Source organism: Colletotrichum navitas, assembly GCF_030913465.1.
Source record: "Colletotrichum navitas strain CBS 125086 chromosome Unknown LY79scaffold_25, whole genome shotgun sequence".
NCBI lineage: Eukaryota > Fungi > Ascomycota > Sordariomycetes > Glomerellales > Glomerellaceae > Colletotrichum > Colletotrichum navitas.
Genome location: NW_026850571.1, coordinates 401828 through 420926, shown reverse-complemented (window position 1 = coordinate 420926; position 19099 = coordinate 401828). Strand labels below are relative to the sequence as shown.

General features: G+C 57.0%; 5 protein-coding genes across 5 annotated transcripts; 3 read left to right on the top strand and 2 right to left on the bottom strand.

The window, feature by feature from the left end:
* Nucleotides 1–548: 548 nt before the first annotated feature.
* LY79DRAFT_514203 (uncharacterized protein) lies at nt 549–2508 on the top strand (the record flags this gene model as incomplete). The annotated part of the gene is made up of 2 exons (XM_060554575.1): nt 549–687; nt 761–2508. 2 exons carry the CDS (start codon nt 549–551, stop codon nt 2506–2508), a joined length of 1887 nt encoding a protein of 628 aa, XP_060414828.1.
* A 256-nt stretch (nt 2509–2764) lies between these two features.
* LY79DRAFT_552162 (NADH-quinone oxidoreductase) lies at nt 2765–4405 on the bottom strand. Its single transcript, XM_060557698.1, has 2 exons — nt 3839–4405; nt 2765–3585 (listed from the first exon to the last, which is right to left on the bottom strand). Exons 1-2 carry the CDS (start codon nt 4148–4150, stop codon nt 3217–3219), a joined length of 681 nt encoding a protein of 226 aa, XP_060414827.1. The 5' UTR covers nt 4151–4405; the 3' UTR covers nt 2765–3216.
* A 450-nt stretch (nt 4406–4855) lies between these two features.
* LY79DRAFT_514467 (acyl carrier protein) lies at nt 4856–5465 on the top strand (the record flags this gene model as incomplete). The annotated part of the gene is made up of 3 exons (XM_060554614.1): nt 4856–5098; nt 5217–5346; nt 5419–5465. The coding sequence occupies 3 exons, from the start codon at nt 4856–4858 to the stop codon at nt 5463–5465; spliced, it is 420 nt and encodes a 139-aa protein (XP_060414826.1).
* Nucleotides 5466–6771: 1306 nt separating this feature from the next.
* On the bottom strand, nt 6772–9206 carry LY79DRAFT_631127 (uncharacterized protein; the record flags this gene model as incomplete). Its single annotated transcript, XM_060562175.1, has 2 exons — nt 8497–9206; nt 6772–8277 (listed from the first exon to the last, which is right to left on the bottom strand). Exons 1-2 carry the CDS (start codon nt 9145–9147, stop codon nt 6772–6774), a joined length of 2157 nt encoding a protein of 718 aa, XP_060414825.1. The 5' UTR covers nt 9148–9206.
* Nucleotides 9207–11929: 2723 nt separating this feature from the next.
* LY79DRAFT_180683 (uncharacterized protein) lies at nt 11930–12764 on the top strand. The gene has a single exon (XM_060551301.1). The coding sequence runs from the start codon at nt 12104–12106 to the stop codon at nt 12626–12628; it is 525 nt and encodes a 174-aa protein (XP_060414824.1). The 5' UTR covers nt 11930–12103; the 3' UTR covers nt 12629–12764.
* The last annotated feature ends 6335 nt before the right edge of the window (nt 12765–19099 follow it).

Genomic DNA, 19099 nt, shown 5'->3' with positions numbered 1-19099 from the left:
TCACAAGCCAAACAAATCAAAGTAAAAAACAAACACTACATCACATCCAAAAGGGGGACACCCCCTTCATGAGTGTACTTTCCCCTCACTAAGCTTTAGTGTTCCGGAAACCTTTCCCCCTCTTCGCTAACCCCTCCATAAGAAGGGAGAGAGACCAAGCAAGATGAAATAAAAAAAATAAAGGGGGAAAAAGTTCTCTGACCCACACCAGCTCCGGCTGTGATATTGACAGCGCCAGCTCCCTGGTCGCCCGCGTTCCACCCCCCCGATCCGCTCGGCACTTCAGAGTCTGGGAGTACCTTGCCTACACCTTATTTACTCCCGTGAGGTATCCTGCGGGTATCTGGTGCACCCTTATAGTGGGAGTGGGCTGTGAACCTCCCGCCCCATTCACATCACTGCTTTGCTCAGCCACCGTTTTCACTTCTCACCTCACACTCGCAACATACGCATTCCTTTCGCTTACCCTGCATCGGCCAGGCGTACACAAATAACAACCTCACGCCTTCGCCTCGGTGCTCTCTTGCAAAGACATCTTGTTCTGCAAAATGTCCACCCAGATCGAGGCTAGGTCTCTGGCCTCACTCAACTACCTCGCCGCCAACCCCCCGCAATATCCTCACAAGCCGGCCGACCAGCGTCAAGACCCCCTCACACTCTACATCTCCCGCGTACCAGGCACAAGAGGTAAGCCTTCCTCTGTCCTCCATCTCCCAGTCTCGCTCACACTTACTTGCTCCTCATGGCTGACTCACCGCAGACGTAATCCTGACAACGTCGAAACCGCACCCGAAAAACGTCACCAGCGAAGACGTTGCAAACTCCTTCTACTACATCCATCTGGAACTCCCCAACGACGGCGCCCGCCCGTACAATCCTAACCAGGCGCATCATGCGGCCTCTCAAGCCCATCACTTGCGTAACCCGGACACGCCCAGGTCGAGTCAGGATAGCGCCCGCAGCGCGAACCAGATCCGTCGGAAACCCTTGCCCACTGGCGCCAAAGTCCCCTCGCCGCCTGCCGACCCGGCACCCTCTCAGTTGCCGCCGAACCTCCCTCCGGCCCCTACCTCACCTCACCCGGCTGCCGCAGGAAATGGCGGCTACGGCTACGGCTCCGGCTACGCGCCCGGTGCTGACCCGCGCCAACCCCGCTCGACCGAGGACCACCCGGACCTTCCCCCGCGGCCTACCTCCAACTCTCCGCCAATGCCGGTCCGCAAACCAGTAGGCGCGCGAGCAACCCAGGCCCCAGCCCCGGATTACGCCACGCCCTCCTCCGTCCAGCCCCCTGACCCTCACCGCGCCTCACCATCCCACGAGACCTCTCACGTTCCCGACGAGCCGACATCCCCCGCGCGTTCGCGGCGCTGGTCTCGCACCCCGGCAGGGTCCTCCATCTTCCGCCAGCAGTCTCGCTCCCCCTCGCCGAGCCGCTTCCACAACACTACGGCGGTTCCATACACCCTCTCGCTGATCCGCCGCGATCCGAGCTCGGGGAACCAGTGGAACATCGGCCGCGTCTCGTCGCACCAGCTCGAGGACGCGGGCGACGACGGTTACGAGTACTTCTCCTTCGACTCGGCCGGCCTGTCCGCTCACGACCGCCGGCGGGCGAACGCGCCCCAGCCGCCCATCAATATCCGCCTCGAGTCTTCCGGGTATGCAAAGTTCCTCCACATGCCGCTGCGGCAGAGCGTCGACATGGCCCGAAACTCGTCGTCCTCCCTCCCCTTTGCCAGCTCCGAAGACGCCCTCCACCAGCTGCAGCAACAGCAGCAGCAATCCTCTGAGGGGGGCTTCTCGCGCCAGGTCGTCATGGCCTACGCGAAATCGTGGTCCTCCAACATCCGCGAAAAGCTCAGCTCGCGGTCCCGCTCCGGCAGCGTCGACGACGGCGGCGGCGGCCACGCGGCACCCGGCTCATCCCCGGAACGTTCCAAGCGCCACATCCGCCAGCTGAGTGCGAACTCGACGGGCTCGGTGTCCTCCAACGGCAGCGACTCGGGCCCCATCATCACGCAGCCGGGCCACGGCCTGCGACCCAAGGGCTACGTCTTCATCTCGCCCTGGGACGGCCGCTGCGAGTTCCGCACGGGCAACGCCGGGCGCAGCGTCAAGTGCAGGCACCTCCTCCCCATGGCGGGCGGGCTGAGCAACCCGCTCGCGCCGACCGGCTCGTCAACCTACTCCGCTGTTGTGAGCGAGCTGCGGTTCAACCTGCCCAGCACGGAGCTGTTCCGTCAGGAGGGCAAGAGGGAGCAGCTCAGCGGACACTTCAGCCGGTTGCTGAAGGTCGGCAACCGCGACGGCGAGTACAGCGACGACGACGACCCGCCGAGCCCCTTCGACCTCAAGCTCGGCAAGGAGCGGGCCGGTGGCGGGAATCGAGGAAAGAGGGCCAAGCTGGGCAAGCTCATCATCTACCCCGAGGGTCTCAAGATGTTGGATTTGGTAGTGGCTGCCAACATGGGCGTTTGGTGGGGAGCTTGGGAGAAGACGTTCTAGCGACACGACGAGAATGCCCAGCCCGGTGGAGGTGCAGTCCAAGACAAGAGTAAAGCGAGTTGCAGAGAATCCCCCAAAACGATGGCGCTGTCTGTGCGTGCGTTGGACATGATTTTCAAGCATGGCGTTGGTTGGTCGGCTTGTTGGATATGCCCCTTGATGGCTAGTCAGATCCGCGGGGACACGCGGGAAGAGCCGAGGAAGTCTTGTTACAAATTAGCCTAATAATAATGACCCAACAACCTGAATGTGCGAGCCTCGGTTTCTAATGGGCTGAAGGTGAAATGACCGCCGCAAGCCTGACGAGGCCCAAATTCATCGCCAGCCAACGCCTTCTACGGCCTCGACCGTGAGTGATGTGCCAGTCAAGATAGGAACGACGGGCAACAGACAAAGAAAAATGTTGCTTTTCGCGAGCTATTTACACAAGTCTAATCGATCCCGACCTGCTTGTACACATACACAACATGCCAGAACCATTGCTGCTGCTGATGCCGGCTGCTACTGCAGTTGCGGCAGTGGCGGCGGCGACGGCGGCGACGGCGGCGACGGCAGCCTCATTTGCTCTGCGACCATCTCTGCCATGCCCATTTAGATGTATCCATCTTCCAAGCATTAAACCGCAAAAATAATACTTCGGCCCTCGATAGTCTCCACTCTCCCGGATAGCCAGCCCCTTACATCCGGATGACCTTCAGGCCCCGCGCCTTACCTGTAGGGAGCATCGGCGCGGATGACGGCAGCCAGCTCAGGCTCCCACTTGTCGCCGTTGGACAGCAGCTTCTCCTTGTTGTACAGGAGCTCCTCACGGGTCTCGGTGGCGTACTCGGCGTTAGGGGACTCGACAATGGCGTCGACGGGGCACGACTCCTGGCAGAAGCCGCAGTAAATGCACTTGGTCATGTCGATGTCGTAGCGGGTGGTGCGGCGGGATCCGTCGGCACGTTCCTCGGCCTCGATGGTGATGGCCTGGGCCGGGCAGATGGCTTCGCAGAGCTTGCAGGCGATGCAGCGCTCCTCGCCGGATGGGTAGCGGCGGAGGGCGTGCTCACCGCGGAAACGGGGGGAAATGGGACCCTGTACCAATTCGTGTTAGCCGTCTTCCTTTTGCGTCCCTGTTCGACATGCACGCGATTGCGGTGTCGTCCGTCGTTTCGTCATGTTGATGGTTCCCTCAGGTGCTGCGTATCGAAGATTGCAAAATTTCGGCGTTGTTCCGGCTCGTCCTCGCCCTCCCTGTACGGACATCCCATGGCCTCTCAAAACCACCAGTCTCCTCCCATTTACTCCAGAATCCCGTCCCAAAACACCAAGAAAACGTTTTCCTCACCTTCTCGAAGGGGTAATAGATGGTGAAGGGCGGGCGGAAGAACTGCTCCAACAGGACGTACATGCCCCTCGCCATCTCGGAGAGCAGGAAGTAGCGGCCCATCTTGTTCAGAGTCGACTCCTGGTCCTCGTCCCAGGTCTGGTGTCTCTTGATGCGGAAGTTGGGAGGCGGGGGCCCGGCGGGCGTGGCGTAAGTGCGCATGGCATTGGCAGCCATCAGCCTGCCGACGTGCTGCTGCATCGAATTTCTCGCGACCGGCCTTGTTGACGCCAGAGCCAACATCGTAACGGGGAGCTGCGCCGCGGAAGGCATTGTGTCTAGATCGGATGGGATGCGACGGTGCCAATTGACCGGGCAAGTTGGGGATCGGGTGGGCTCTTCCGGGATTCGGATCGAGGTGTGCGGGCGGCGAGGCGGCGAGGCGGGCGAGAGTGAGGGAGTCGACGGTGTGTCCCGGGTGCACGTTGAGAGAGAGCTTGACGTTATGCACAACCGGGGGATCGAAGAGGCGAGCTTTGGTGCGGGATTACAAAGGGCGGCAATTGATTGGTTGCGGGCCGGTCACGTGGTGGCACCGGGACTTTAGAAAGTCAGGAGCAAAACGCCTTGGACTCGATGATCTTGACGGCGACAAGCACGCAGTGCCGGCCAATTGATGATAATAAAAGGCAACAAATTTGGAATTTAGGGTTTCCAATCGTTTGAGTGACGCTTCATTTCACTTTTGCTCTTTTGTCGGCCCAGGCGTCGAGAAAAGAGTATTGAGCACGTCACATGACTGTGCACGTGCAGCTATTCGGAGCTAAGACAGGGACACCTCGGGGGGGTGACGAGAAATTTATCATCACAATCGACCACGGCACACCTCCTCCACACCACCCGAAAGCTCCCATCTATCTCAGCTCGGCTGCCAACCCAAACCAACGAAATCCCCCATCTCGTCCATCCCGAACGCAATCCACCGTCCGAGCTTCCGAAAAGCCCATCGTTCCCGTATATACACAAAGCCAGCCGAAAATGTTCCGCACCGCAGTCCTCCGTTCCGCGGCCGCCGCTACGCGCGCCATCCGTCCCGCCGTCCAGCAGTCCGCCCCCCTCGCCCGGAGGTCCCTCGTCGCGCCCCGTTCTGCCTTCCGCGCCGCCCCCAAGGCCATTTCCGTCCGTATGTACTCTGCCGCCGCCGGCCTGGACAAGCAGGAGGTTGAGGGCCGTATCATGGCTCTGCTTCAGGGTTTCGACAAGGTCAATGACCCGGCCAACGTACGTCACTGCCACGTTCCCGTCCTTACCAACGACGTTGTCAATTGGGCCACGAATTAGAAAACAAAAGCAAAGGCACTTGAATAATAGACAGCTGACGCCGAGGCGCAAAATTTAGATTAAGCCCAACGCGCACTTCGCCAACGACCTTGGCCTGGACAGCTTGGACACCGTCGAGGTCGTCATGGCTATTGAGGAGGAGTTCAGCATCGAGATCCCCGACAAGGATGCCGACACCATCCACTCAAGTACGCGCTTCCCTTCTCTCTCTCCCTTTCTGTTTCAACTTCTAGGCTTTCATATTGACACATGCCTCACAGTCGACAAGGCGGTCGAGTACATCGTTAACCAACCCGATGCCCACTAAATGACACCAAATGACACCTCCCTCCGCCAAACCCGTCTCCCCCCCCGGCGGTCTGTACAATAACCTTCCCCCGCCCCTGCATCGAATACACCACTCGCAGCCTTTGATAGACACGGGGAAGGGGGCTTCGCGTGCGAGGATACTGCGTCTGTGTGCTCCTGAGGGATCTCTTTCATGGGATTTGCGGGGGTAATGAGAGGAAAGTAGAGGCGAGATGGGTTTATCGTTGAGAGTGGGCGGTTTCGTATGGTTGCCCACAGCGCGGCCCCCGCGCATAAACGGCAATGCGACACGATCTGGAGTCGGACATCTCCGGTATCTGTTTAATTTGCCATTGTATTAGTGTATAGATTTTTTGTCGCCCACGACCGGGGATCCCTTTACGTGAAATGGGTTGGTTCCCTCATCAGCGTTGTCCCACGCTGCGTAACAGCCGAAAAGTCGACGCTCTGCTTCATCTCCTTGAGCTGTGCTATCGAGCCTCACAAACGCCGAGTCGCCAGAGAGCTCCTTGGTTACCTCGACAAAGTTGGCTTTTGTATTGTATACAGGACGATAACTAGACGGTGGTATCTGCTTTTCCCTTTCCAAACGTCTCTAAACGCGGTGCCGAGTCGCAGCCTCCCAATTCGTGACGATTGTGCCAACCAAACGTCAAAATGTTCCTCCCAGCTCATTTGTCGCCTTCTATCCCCCACCCCCCCTGTCCAAGTTTGTCAAAAGATGAAACAGCCCAGCCCTGGGTGATCCCGAAGTCATGGCCTAGGTAGTAGATAGACACCTAGGTGCCATGCTTCCATTCACTAGAGAGGCAGGACAAGAAGGAAAAATGAAGAGCAAAAAGTGTCAATCCTCCAGATTTTGATAGCGATTGAAAGCAGTAGTAGTGTCCTTGTTACAGAGTGTAAGAAATCCTCTGCCAAGTAAGCCAATAGGCAGTATTAAACCTCCGCCAATGTTCGTTTCCGAGAGCCAGTAAGACAGCGTACGTCGACGGTAATCCAACAAAAAAACTCCCTACCCAGTTGTATAAACAGCCACCCCCTTGTAGACCTGATCCCTTGTTATATCCGTGTGATTTTGAAAGACCGATTCTTGATTTTTTTTTCTCTTTTGATCTCCCGTTGGCTTTTGGTTTGGCCTATGCATGCTATGATAATCGTGGCCGAAATGTGTCGTATAGTATCGTCAGGATGTGAAAGTGGTGAGAGTAAATAGAATGCCACCGAAATCATGGCATTGCACCGTCGCTATGCTTTTCAGTCGCCGGGGTTTTGCCAAACGTAGCCGCCCAAAAACCAAACCATCAGCGCCCGCCCACAGTCTCGACGCTGACCGATGGTTCCCGTTGCTCCTTGGCCAGACCAGACGCAGAAGCGGCGCCTTTGTTGGAGAGGGCGTTGGCGTAGCTCCATCCGCCACCAATGCCAAAGCCGGCAGACCCGTTCTTGCGCAGCCGGGTTGGAGACTGGTCTTCCTCATCTTCCATGTTAAACACGAAGGCGGGGTCCTCCTCGTCGATAGGGGTGGTATATCGCCCCGTGACGGAGGAGCTGATGGACCCGCTCGAGACGTGCCGCTCCATGATGCGGTCCCGCTCCTTTCCAATGGGACCAGCGCCACCGATGCTCGAGGCGCGACCGGTAGCGGCCAAGGGGTGTAAGTGCGGGCTGCCGCTCCCGTCATCACCCAGACGGGTTCGCTGGAGTTGATGGGTGAGGGTGGACATGGGCTCGCTGCCAGCACGAGAGCCGATAGGGCGGGCCATGGCACCGCCGTGGCCCATTTCGTTGGAGAGCAGCGAATTTCGGAGAGGGCTGCCGACGTGTCCAAAGGCCGAGGGCCCATGCTTGTGTGTGCCGAGCTCATCCTCTTTTTGGCGCTGGAACAAGGGACCCCATCTGCTCGGGCTTGCGCCGCCGATAGGGCTACCGAACTTGGTCGCATTCTCACTGCCCGGCTCACCATCGACAGTGCGCAGGGAGCCCCGGCGAGCTTTCTCGGTTGGCGTAAGGAGATCCTGCAAGTTGTGGGGCACGCAGTCCTCCTCCAAGAAGCCAAAGTCGGCCTCCCAGTCGTGATCCACAGCGGTCGTCTTGGGCATGCTCGAGCTCATCATCTTGGGCTTCGCGTATCGGCTCGAGTGCATGGTGCGCTTGCCGAAATACTCCTCGGGCTGGCTGGGAGGGCTGCTGGAAGCGGTCACATTGGCGGCTGCAAGGTATTCACTGCCACCGAAAGCAGACGTGTGGAGCATCTTCAAAGTCTCGGAAGTGCGCGAGTCCTTGGCATTGCTCAAGGAGGGGGTGGGAGATTCGATGCCGAACTTGGAGGGCACGGATGAGGGCCACGGAGCGGCGGGGAAGCGGGCGGCGTTAGACATGCCCTGGGAATCGAAAGATGCGGGAAGTGGCGCATCGAGGACGGAAAGGCCATTGGCGTTGATGGGAGACAGGCCGAGGCCGAACCGGGACGCGTCTTCGTCGCGAGGCGAGCCGTAGTTGGAGCCGGGGTGGGAGTAGGTGGTATCGATCGTCGGCAGGCCGTTCTCGAGATTCGGCGGGCCGCCCAACTGGTTCTGTCTCTCGTCGCCGTACGGGTATGCGGAGGTATAGGGAGGGACGCCCTCGCGGTAGAGGCCGGAAGTCAGGGCACTTGTCGGGTGGTAGTTGGTTGCGGAGGTCGGGTTGATGCGACCGCCCAGGGCTATCGGAGAGGTACCAATGGTGACACCATTCTTGCCGTAGTTGATGCGTCGACCGTCGGGGAGGACATGGATGTTGGCACATTTCGGGCCGAATTTGCAGTTGCCCTGCAACGGAGAGGACCATGTTAGCGCTCGGGATCGAAGCCATCGTTTTCAGCAATCGGTGTGTAGCCAAGGCAGGGGCACGGGCAAAGAGGCGCGGATGGTCTGTGTACCCGAGGGGCAGAGCACGCAAGACGAGGGAGGGGTTAAATAGGACAGGGGGTAGGGAGGGGCGAAGAAGGTTTCGCGATGTTCGCAGACTGGAGGATCGGAGCGACGCACCTTGGCAAAGTACTTGCAAATGTTCTCGGCAGCGGCACCGAGATCGTGACTGAAAGGACAAGCATTGCCGGCTTGACAGGCGCCTTGTCGGAAGAATTTACAGGGAACGTGGGATGTGTCTGTTATACGGAGGTGGGAGGTCAGCGATGAACTGGAAGCGCGACAGAGCAGAACAGAGCAGAGCAGAGCAGAGCAGAGGGGAGAGGAGATTCGGGCAGAGGGAAGCAGAGCCGAGCCGAGCAAGAGGTTGCTCAAGAGCGGGTGCGGTGCGGTGCGGTGCGACGTATTGCAGACGATCCGAGACGACCGTCGGCGACAATGCCGAAGGAGTCCGACAGCTGCAGCTTCGCCGTCGGTGGCAGAGCAGAGCGGCGTGGACATCAACAGGACCGCGACGGGAGGGGATGCGACGACAGGACGAGGAATGAAGCAGAAGCAGAAGCAGAAGCAGGAAATGTAGAAGCAGAAGTAAGGTGACGTACTTGGTGGACTCCGCGGGCCGTCGAACCTGGCGGCGGAGGCAGAGGCGGAGGCAGTGGATGCGGTGGAGGGCATTGGACTCATAATGGGACTGGGGTGACCATTCTGTTGCTGGATATTGAGGCTTCCACTGCGCATATGGCGATATTCTGAGCCGTTTGTTGAAGGCATTTTGGGCCGGAGGAGGGGGGGGGGGAGAAGACGGAGGGGACGGGAAGGGGAGGCGGGGGGAGGGAAGGAAGAAGAGGGAAAAAAGAGAAGCGAAGTGGAAGAGGCGGGAGGCGGGAGACGGAGGCCGTGAGAGGAGGGTGGTGTGTGGAGTTTTGGGGGTGGGAGTGATGGTGGGCGATGGTAGTGGAGGGCGGTAGATAGTGGGCGATGGGCGCTGTGGAGGGGGAGGGGTTCGGGTGCTTTTGAGGGCGCCTATGTACTCTGCCTAGTCAATTGCTTGGGAAAGTACCTAGGTGTGTTGGATAACACAGGTAGGTAGGTAGGTTACCATAGGTACCCAAGGGACTAAGGTAGGTGGGTATGTACCTGTAAAAGGGAAGGTAGGTAGGTAGGTAGGTAGGTAGGGAAATAGGGAGGTATTCGATATGCCGCGGAGTACGGCGTGGGGAAGGGGGGGCCTGAACTGAACCCGACACACACCAAAGCAGCACTTGTGCAGTGCGTCACTCAACAGACGCTGTCGTAAAAGCCAGGACGGCAGTTGGTCTTCTCTCCTTGTAATCGTAGGTAGGTACCCTCAGTGCTGGACGGGTTCGGTCGGTAAGCTGCTGCCGGTGGTGTGGGTGAGACAGCAGGCGATAGAGTCAGTGGGTATGGAGGCGGCGCGAGTGTCTAAGTAGTGAGACAGGCCGTCGAAAGCCAGCGAGAGTAGAGTCGATATTATGCAGTATTGCGCACCACGCCGTCGGTACCTGGTGTGGGCGGAAAGCAAGCCGATGCGGCGGCGTTAGGGGATAATGGCGGCGTGTACTCTGTACTGTATTTGAAAGCGGGAGAGAGTGGGATGGATGAGAGAGAGTGCGACAAGGATGCCTGTCTATCGTGCGGGCGGCAAAGGCGGCGGCGGCGGCGGTGGTGGTGGTGGTGGTGGTGTTGCGTTGCGCCTCGGTCAGACGCGGGTCTAAGAAGCAAGCGTGCGGGCCTGGTTGAACCGATGTTCGAAATGCGCTTGCTTGCTTGCTTTTGTTGTGCTCGAGAAAGTGTCTTTGCACTTAGTCGAGCCGAGTCAAGGTGGTTTCGAGTCAGGTTAAGAAAAGGCAACGACCACTTCTAATGAGGGAGGGCCCTTGCTGGATGGAAGCTTGGAGCCCTAGTGAGCGAAATGAGACGGGGCGGCGATGATGCCGGGCCGGACTTGCGATGGAAAAGAGGCGAGGAGGCCACGCGATGCGAGAGGGCACGAGAGGCGCGGGGAGGGGCAGCGCCGTCTCTCGGTAGCGCAGTACAAGAAAGGGGGGGGTGTGTGTACGTCTTTGAAGTGTTGATGAATGGCGCGGCGATGGCTTCGCTCCCAAACCTGATGTGACGTGGTGCTGATGTTTGTGCTGATGTTCGTGCCGGTGCTGATGATGATGCTAATGCTGATGCTGATGCTGCACGGATAAATGTGCCGTTGGATGAGACGGACTGGACTGGACTGGACTGGGCGGCGGGCGGGGATCGACTACCCAGTCATATGGGTATAGGTAGGTAGGTGTTAAGTTAGGTGTGAAGATAAGGTGATGGATCCCTCCAGCAAGTGAGTTGAGGTTGCGGCTTGCCTCGATATATATCTGGGCGGATGTCGCGTGTAAAGTGGAATTACTCAGAAAAGAAGAGGGAGGGGGGTAAGAGTAACAAAAGACGAGAGAGAGAGAGAGTGAGAGAGGAGGTGAAAAGGGATAAGGCGACGACGAGAGTGCGCAAGTTGATCCAGGTCAAGGTCGCAACTGAGGTCGGTGATGGCGGAAGCTGATACCCAGATACCGCCAGATGACCCAGCCGACGAATCAGGACCTCCGCCGGCGTCGTGCCTGGACCTGGGAGGCTGGAGATTAGATCAACTGAACAATCAGGTATCCGCACTCTGCCGCCAACACTAAGACAGACGGACACACACACACACACACACACACACACACACAGCCGGACGACGTGGGGAGAAGCGAGTGCCGGGATGTGACCGTCCAGCAGACCAAGGATCCAACTTCTCCTGGGAGGGGCGGTTGATCTCAGTCAATGCCGATAACGTACACACCTCGAAAGGGTATCTGCTAGACTCGATATCTCGGCGTATTGATTGATGTTCTCTCGGCAGCCAAATGGGCGGGGACGGCGCGCGAGCGGGCGTTGACGCGGGGGAGGGGGGATGAGACGACCGACTACCTTGTCGTCGTCCCAGGTCGCCGCTGCGGTGAATGTCCAGTCCAAGATTGCCCGTGTCGTGTCCGGATGATGTACTACCGGTGCTGCTCAGGGCTCATATTTTGACACAGGTATATCCAGGGAAATGACGAAAAGAGTGGGTGAGTAAACCGGTGAGTGAGTGAATGAGTGAACGAGTGAATAAGTGAGTGAGTGAATGAGTGAGTGAGTGGGTGAGTGAGTGAGTGGGTGAGTGAATGAGTGAGTGAGTGGGTGGATGATATGGAAGCAGATGATCCGCAATGGTTAGTGTTGCGCGAGGTTGCTTTGTTTCCAGACGGGACGTCCAGTTCGTAGCAAGGCGCAGGCGGCAACTAGCGGATCACTTCGGGACTGCTGGGCTAACTAGCTAGGCAGCTTCGAGAAAGGCGTTTTCTCCTATTGCAAATTAAGCCAGGGGCATGATACGAGTTTGGTCAGAAGGGGGGAGCTTCATGAACCCTCACCTACGGGTACATCCATCTTCATATACACTCCATCCATCATCATATACAATCCATCCATCCGCAGCAAACAAGTGCAAGTAGAGACGGGCGCAGGCACGGACGGAACAGGCACACGACGCGTTCACCATCACGGAACCCACGCCACACCAGCATGGCTGTCCCTCACAACATAACATAACATCTACACCCCCTCGGAGAACGTCCCTTGTCCATTTTTGTTTCATACCTCACTCACTTCACCCCCTTCAGTACGCCAACGATACTTCATGTTATTTTCTCAGTCGCCCGCTCCAAGCCGAGCATACACACTCATTCGTATCCGACTTCACAGCATTATTGCCGCCTGCCCCTGTATCTGTATCATGAACCCGTCCTTCTTCACTCATACTGCCGTCATCCACCCTGCCACCCTTCCCCACCCTTCCTCATGTAAACCCATGCTCGCCGTCACGCTCATCACCCATGCCCTCGACAAGCGATATCCGGATGCGCTGGTAGTCGAGCCTCAACCCACCGTGACCGAGACACTTTTCTTGTACGAGCAAACGTCTGTTGCCTCTTCGACGCGCAGCAAAGACACAGACGCGAGCTTCATGTCTCTCATCCCCTGCGGTCCCCTCACCACCACCACCACCACCACCACCACCACCACCCTCCCAAAGAACCACCTCGAGGTTACAAGCAGGTGGCGTGCCTCCATCACGCGACGGCCCCATGATGCATCCAGCCGACTTTCTCTTCCTACCCCTCAGTCCCAGATCTTGTCCGGGCAGACAGCTTGGAGTCACTGATGACGGTCGAGAGGGTCCGGCAAAGGGAGGGGGGGTCAGGGGATGGGAGAGATGGGCAAAATGCGGTCAGCCGCGTCAAAACAGTGTGGTTATAATACCACTCTGTACCTCCTCGAGTCTATTCCCTCACGCCCACGCCCTCTGACACACTGCAGGGTCTCGGGAATAGGCGAGCCAGAGGAGAACTATCAAACTGTGGCGAATGGAAAGATGTGTGAGCCGTGGCATCGTAAACGAAACGTCTCCCGCCCGCTCGCACTTACACGGATTTGATGAGGAGAATGGGCGAGGGCTTGCCTGTCCGCCTGCCTGTCAGGATCCGATGTGTCCTTGGCTTGCTTCGGATTATGGACCGGACTTTCCGAGGTCTCATTCGCCCGTACTCTCCTCACTCCATCTGCCGTTACAGCCCTGCAAGACTGTTGGCTATTGGGAGACGGCTCTCAAAGCCGAAGCGCCCATCGTATCTTTGCGAACTTGAGCCACGCCTCTGCGTCACACAGCGCCGACCAGGTCATTGGAATTGTTTTCAGATGTCTAACGCCCTGTGCAACACGAGGCCATTGCTTTTGAGAGCAGAGTCGGTTTCTAATGATGTGCATGCTCGGGATTTGACTTGCAACCCCCTGGATGGTTTAAGAACTTTGGGGCGTCCTGGACACTGAAATGGCGGACACGAAGGTCGTCAGGGCCCATCAATGATGACATTGCGTACATTGCCTCCATACACCAACAACGGTTCTTGCCCATCCCCCTTGAGCTGCACGATATGCCTCTGGCCGACCTCCCTTTGCGATCCTCTTGAGCTTGCATCGCGGCAGCAATTTCTATCGGCGGCCAGGTCGCCCAGTGCTGTCTCGCCTATCTTCAGGCTACCTTGTCACGCCTGAGGTATCACGGGTTCTCATGCAATATCACCGAATACCACCCGTCAATAGGCATCAAGGTCTTGTCCGAAAACTCCCCGTGCATTTAGTTACATTGGACCGTCGTTGGACGATCCTAGTGCGCAGCATTGCCCCCCCCCCCCCCGAAGTTCACTGCACCCATGGCGGGACGGGCTACGGCGCTCGGCCGCGCGAGTCTTCTTCGCCGCTCCAACGTTGCAGCTGTGCGACATGAGATGCAACGCGACAGAAGGATCCTCCTACCCCACGCAGACACACCCGCATGCCCGGATGTACAGATGTTGTACGCATGCAGCGGGGGGTGAGAGGGGTCGAACCTTGGAGAGACATACAGGTATATATCCGTACATATACCGCCAAGACAGACAGAGATACCAGACAGCAAGGAAGAGTCGACGCTGAAGGAGAGCGTCCAACGCAAGAGAACCCTAAACAACCGGTGAACATGGCCATCCATGTTTGTGCCCGGGCCTACAAGCGCACTGTTCGGGGCGAAATGCCTTGCCATTCCATCCTGGCCTCTGTTCATCCTAGCGCATCTTCTTCCCTCTTCTTCCATTTCCGTGCCCCCCACGCCGCCTCCACCTAACTGATGACAGGTCGACTCGTCTTGCAAGCCGGTTCCAAGCACCTCCTCTCCAGCTCAGCGCCCTCCATGGGTAACCGTTGCCCAGCCTGATTCTTCGGCCGATGGCGCCCCCAGCACCGGATGCGTATATGTCTCTGCCTCAACCTATGATAGCGGGCCACAAACCAGCTAGTTGATAATTGCCCGTGCTAGGACTGAACATCATCCATCCCGCGCCTGTATTATCGCTGCCCACCGGCACGCAGCCGTCCTTCAGCGCCTCGTCGGTTTTTGTGATCCCGTCCTCGCACATACAACTACATGCTCGGTTGCTGACACAACGACATCTCCAACTGGTGGTTGTTGGTCGTCTTCGTCAGGCGCCCCCCCGGGGGCGGCAGTGCATCATCTCTCATGCTCACATCTGTTGCTCTGCTCCTCTTCCTTGGGGTCGTCCTCTTTGCCACCGCAACCCGTTGCCGCGCTGGTCAAACATGCATTTGCGTCTCCTTTGAGACCCTGTTGCAGCCTCGGCCAGCAGCTATCCGTCTCACTATCAGCCCTTTTTGAACCAGGTCATACAACAGTACCGGTAGCTATCCGACGACATTTGCACTTTTCTTTTTCTTCGGTTTTCCCGCTGGAGAGCCCTAGGGCAGGCCATATTTTCCCGGATGGCACTGGTAGGTAGGTAGGTGTCTAACTGTGGTAGACTGCCATGATGAAACAGACCAGTGGCCTTGTCCTCTTCTCTATCTATCTCAATCCACCTCGCTTCCCCAATCATATATGTTGTGCGCTCTCTCACAGGCTTTGCCTCGTGGGTACACAGTCACATTACACAAAGATGCCCGGGAAAAGGTCCGATGCTGCAGGGAGGCTGTCGCGCCAACGCTGTGCCTGTCAAACCATCACCTCAACCAGTCACCACCACCGCTTTTAGGGATGCGGACGCCTTAGTACACTAGACTGTTGATGCGCTTCTAACTACCCTCCGACGGCCCGCTGCCTGGCTTCATCCATGCTGCCCATCCCTGCACCGACCGGGTTGGCCTGCTTGTTTGTTTCCCATCTTTACCCCAACTGCCATCTCTCTCCATGCCTGGATGCCAAGAACAACCCCATCCCAGCAGAGTTGGTGTCTTCTGACAGAAATCTCGTCTGAACCACACCGTGCCAGTCCAACACTGAGGGGTTTGACCGCGTAGGCCTGGCGCATCTCGCGTCACCAGCGGAAATACATGGTTATCGGACTGGCAAGTAGACAAAGAGATGTAGATTCGATCGTAGCCCCGGCCTATCGACGATTCCTCGTATCACGACCCGTATTCCAAATCGGCCGTGATACCTCGCATCATGAATCATGGACCATCATCATCACCCACGGATTTTGGAAGTTTCTCTATTCACGCACCCCATTCTTTTTCGGTCACCTATCAGCCTGTTTCCTCACCGCTTCGGGATCGCTTCGGGCATGCTCACGCACCATGCTATTTGCTCTATAGAGTGAACCATGTCCTTGCTCGACACGGCATCTGTTCTGCTTGTCCTTCCTCCATGAACATTCCTCAGTCAAGCCACACGCATCCCGGTCTGGTCCAGCAGGTCATTTTTCGGTATCAATCCAAGCCCCATTCCAGACCTTGCATATTCTCACACATACATCTCTTGCAACTACACAGTCGACACTCTTGCCTCCCTGGCTGAGCAGCTTGAACAGCATGGCAAGGGTGCAAGGATTATCCTCCCCTATGCCGATCCCCTCTCAGCCTCTCATCTGTCTGATTTCAACTTCTCCCAACACACGTTCACTCACAACCCCTCCATCACCCACACACCCCTCCCCCTCCTCCAGCATACAAGGTGATTTCTCAAGTCGGCCGCCTGTGCCGTTCACTCCATCTATCTGGATGACACCATGCCTCTTGGCCACACCCATTCACTCAAAACAACCCTGCGCACCCCCCCAATCACCCGGACCAAGTTATTGTCGCCCCGCCTAGACTGTGGTGAGAGGCCTTGAGCCTTTGTATCGGCTTGTTTGTCCTTCTTCCCACAACGTTTACTCCTCCTCCTAGTGGACAGCTCTTTCGATATGCCGGGTAGCATGGGGCTTGCGTATGCAATCACCATCACTCGCAGCAGTTCGCAGCCGCCTCCCGAGGATACATCCCACTGTCACAATCACGGCATGGTCTCTCAACTCTCGTCACTTGACTTGCAACGTGATTCGTTTCCTCACCGGCGGGAGACACGGCCAAGTGGACTTGGCAGGCAGAGAAAGAAGACTGGACTGAGGCGCCCGCATACAATCAATCCCCATTCAGTACCGAGCGGCGGTTACTACGGCGGTCGCACAAGAGAACTGTCAGACAAATCACGGATGGACTCTGCGCACCCTTCCCGATCCTCCACACCACCTGCTATTACATGCTCATCTTCTAGCACCCCACATTTGATCATCTCGCGATTGAGGCCGAGTATCACCCAGAGTTTCTCGTATCATCATCTGGCCCAGAATCAAACGAGTCCCGCATGACCTGCTCCTCAGCTAAGCCAACTTGCTTGCGCGCACACACACTGCATGCCTCCGGCCGAACCTCTAGGCCGATTTCCCATGCTCCTGCTATTCGCCGAGCCGCCACAATCCAGCCACCAAGTTTCTTGGTCGCAGCCTTACGACGGCGCCGTGTCAGACCTAGCAGGTCCGCCCTCTTGGGTTGGGTTGGGTTGGGAAGGGGGGGTTCATCCAGAGAAGAAGCCGCGCGGCCCTGTTCCTAAGAATGTCATCTGCCAAAGGCAACCACCGCCTCGAGGCACTTGTTATCCCCCAACTACCATTTCGAAGTCCGGCTCCTTGTGTCGAGCGAATGAGACGAGCCCGCCGCTGTCTTATGCTTAAGAGAAGTCCCGAGCCGGCTCTTACAGAAGTCACTACGGAACATAAGCCCTTGAAATGACTAAGGTGCTCTACAAACAGGGAAAAGAGCCAAGACACCGTCTCATTGGTGGGCGCCATCGCCATCTGCACACCCTCTTCTGTGAGATCGTCTTGCTCTAGATATCTTTGGTACATCATGCTGAACCCCATGATCCCCACCCACCCACCCATCTTTCCCGGCACGTTCCAGCCTGCTTCGGGCGTGAATTCCATCCTTATTTTCTCATGTGGCGCTCTCCGACAGCCTCGGATCTTGCCCTCTACCTCTGAGCGCGTAGCCTAAGCGGATTTTGTGTGGAAACCTTTGCCCCAGATTTTAGAGACATATCCACTTTGTTCGTGGCATCAGATTGGCATTCCCAGTATGCCGTACCAGTCAGGGCCATGGAGCTGCTCAAATTTCAAAGACCTTGAGACCTCTGTCGGTTTCCGGAAGCCTGCGAGGGTTTGAGTGGTCTGCTGATAGGATGCAAGAACCCGATGCTTCATGACCAGTTATCTAGCCATTCACGCAGACCTCCGGCTCACCCGCCCATCACTTTTCCATGGAAAGGGGCCACCCAGAACATCCGTTTGTACCCCTTTGAAAGGGCCTATGTTTCGTCATGCACTCGTCATTCAAAGTCTCCCGGGCACTTTGTCGCGCGTTTGGCAACGGTGATTTGCTCCTCTCCCGTTGAATCCAAGTGCATCATAGTGTGACTAGGCGCCTACTGACCACATATAAAACCTATAGTCTGGCCGTTAGCCACCGCGAAGCCTGTTCTACGTGCGAGGAACGTACTGATTACTGCCCAATCCCAGAGCTAGCTGTGCAAGCAGCGTTTCAAGCCACAATCCCGAAACCCTGGGGGGGTTAGTCAATCTGGATGGCGGCTTGACGGTCACCAATACAACGCCCGTTCGTTGAGCTGTCCGGAAGGGTTGTGACTTACCATGTGACTAGAAACCTGCGGCCAAGCGGTGTGGATGGGTGTCTCAGAGCTCTAGTCTCCAGAGCGGAGACTATTGACGCGTCTGGTAGTGGCTGGGAGCTGCTGCAGCTTCGTATCGCAGGCAAACCTCGTTTGTCGGACACCGCCTCAGCAAAGTTGTATCTGCACCTTGCCTTGACCGATTCGGAAGCCTACCCCAAAGTCAGGCCACGGAAGTCGTCATAACGACCACACCTGGTCTTTTTCGGGTAGATATTGACTAGTCTGTCAGAGCCAATATAATGCAAGTGTCAGAAAGGCTGGCGAACCTGCAGAGTATGTAGGAGACGAGCGATAACATCTCGTGATTCGCCACGATAGTTGTTCATGTCATGATCAGCTGGACGCGCGAGAATCGCCGGTGAGGTTGCACAGTCTCAGTTGGGTGTCGTTGGTTGTGGACTTTGCCCACCTCGAAGACGTCCTAACCATGCAACTTCCTGAACGTACAAGGCCGGTGAAGGGTTTTCGTATCGTTTTACGGGGGAAGTACTGCAGTGATGGAAATTATCGTCGCGGTGGCGGTGGTGTTGATCTCGACGGCAAATCGTATGACGGAGGAGCGCGGCGAGATTCTGTAGAGTGGCATCAGCGGTGGAATATCTCCCGAGTCCACCCACCCTTCTCTCACAAACTTCCAGAAAGCGCCTTCAAGCCGCATGTTCTAACAATGTACCGAAAAAGGGGAAAGGAGAGTGCTTTTGCCGCGGTGAGGCCTCTTTTTGCCTTGTGAGCGGAGGGGTCAGACCGTGTCCAGCATGGCGAAGATCTTCTCAAAGTTGCCAGTCCTTGTCAACTGGTGATGGACCGGTGAGGGGCAAGACAACAATCAAGCATTATTCCAGATGGCGACAGCTGGAAGAATGTTTCTAACTGGACAAAAGGAGGCACGTAACCGGGGGGAAACATGTTATGTCGACTCCTGGACAAGATTAAATGCTAGAGCTGGGTCAAGAGATGAAATCAGTCACAAAGGATGATGGGGAGGTTTGTTGGAGAAGCTCAATTATACAACCAGAACCAGTATGGGAAAGTTATGGGATAAAATATTAAACCTGGACACTGCTTTGAAACCATCTT

Bases quoted from the DNA above. Each gene is read 5' to 3' on its own strand.
- LY79DRAFT_552162 (XM_060557698.1), bottom strand. From the start codon at position 4,150: ATGCCTTCCGCGGCGCAGCTCCCCGTTACGATGTTGGCTCTGGCGTCA. The intron at 3,586-3,838 runs GTGAGGAAAACG...GAATTGGTACAG, and splicing joins TCTATTACCCCTTCGAGAAG to GGTCCCATTTCCCCCCGTTT.
- LY79DRAFT_180683 (XM_060551301.1), top strand. From the start codon at position 12,104: ATGTTATTTTCTCAGTCGCCCGCTCCAAGCCGAGCATACACACTCATT.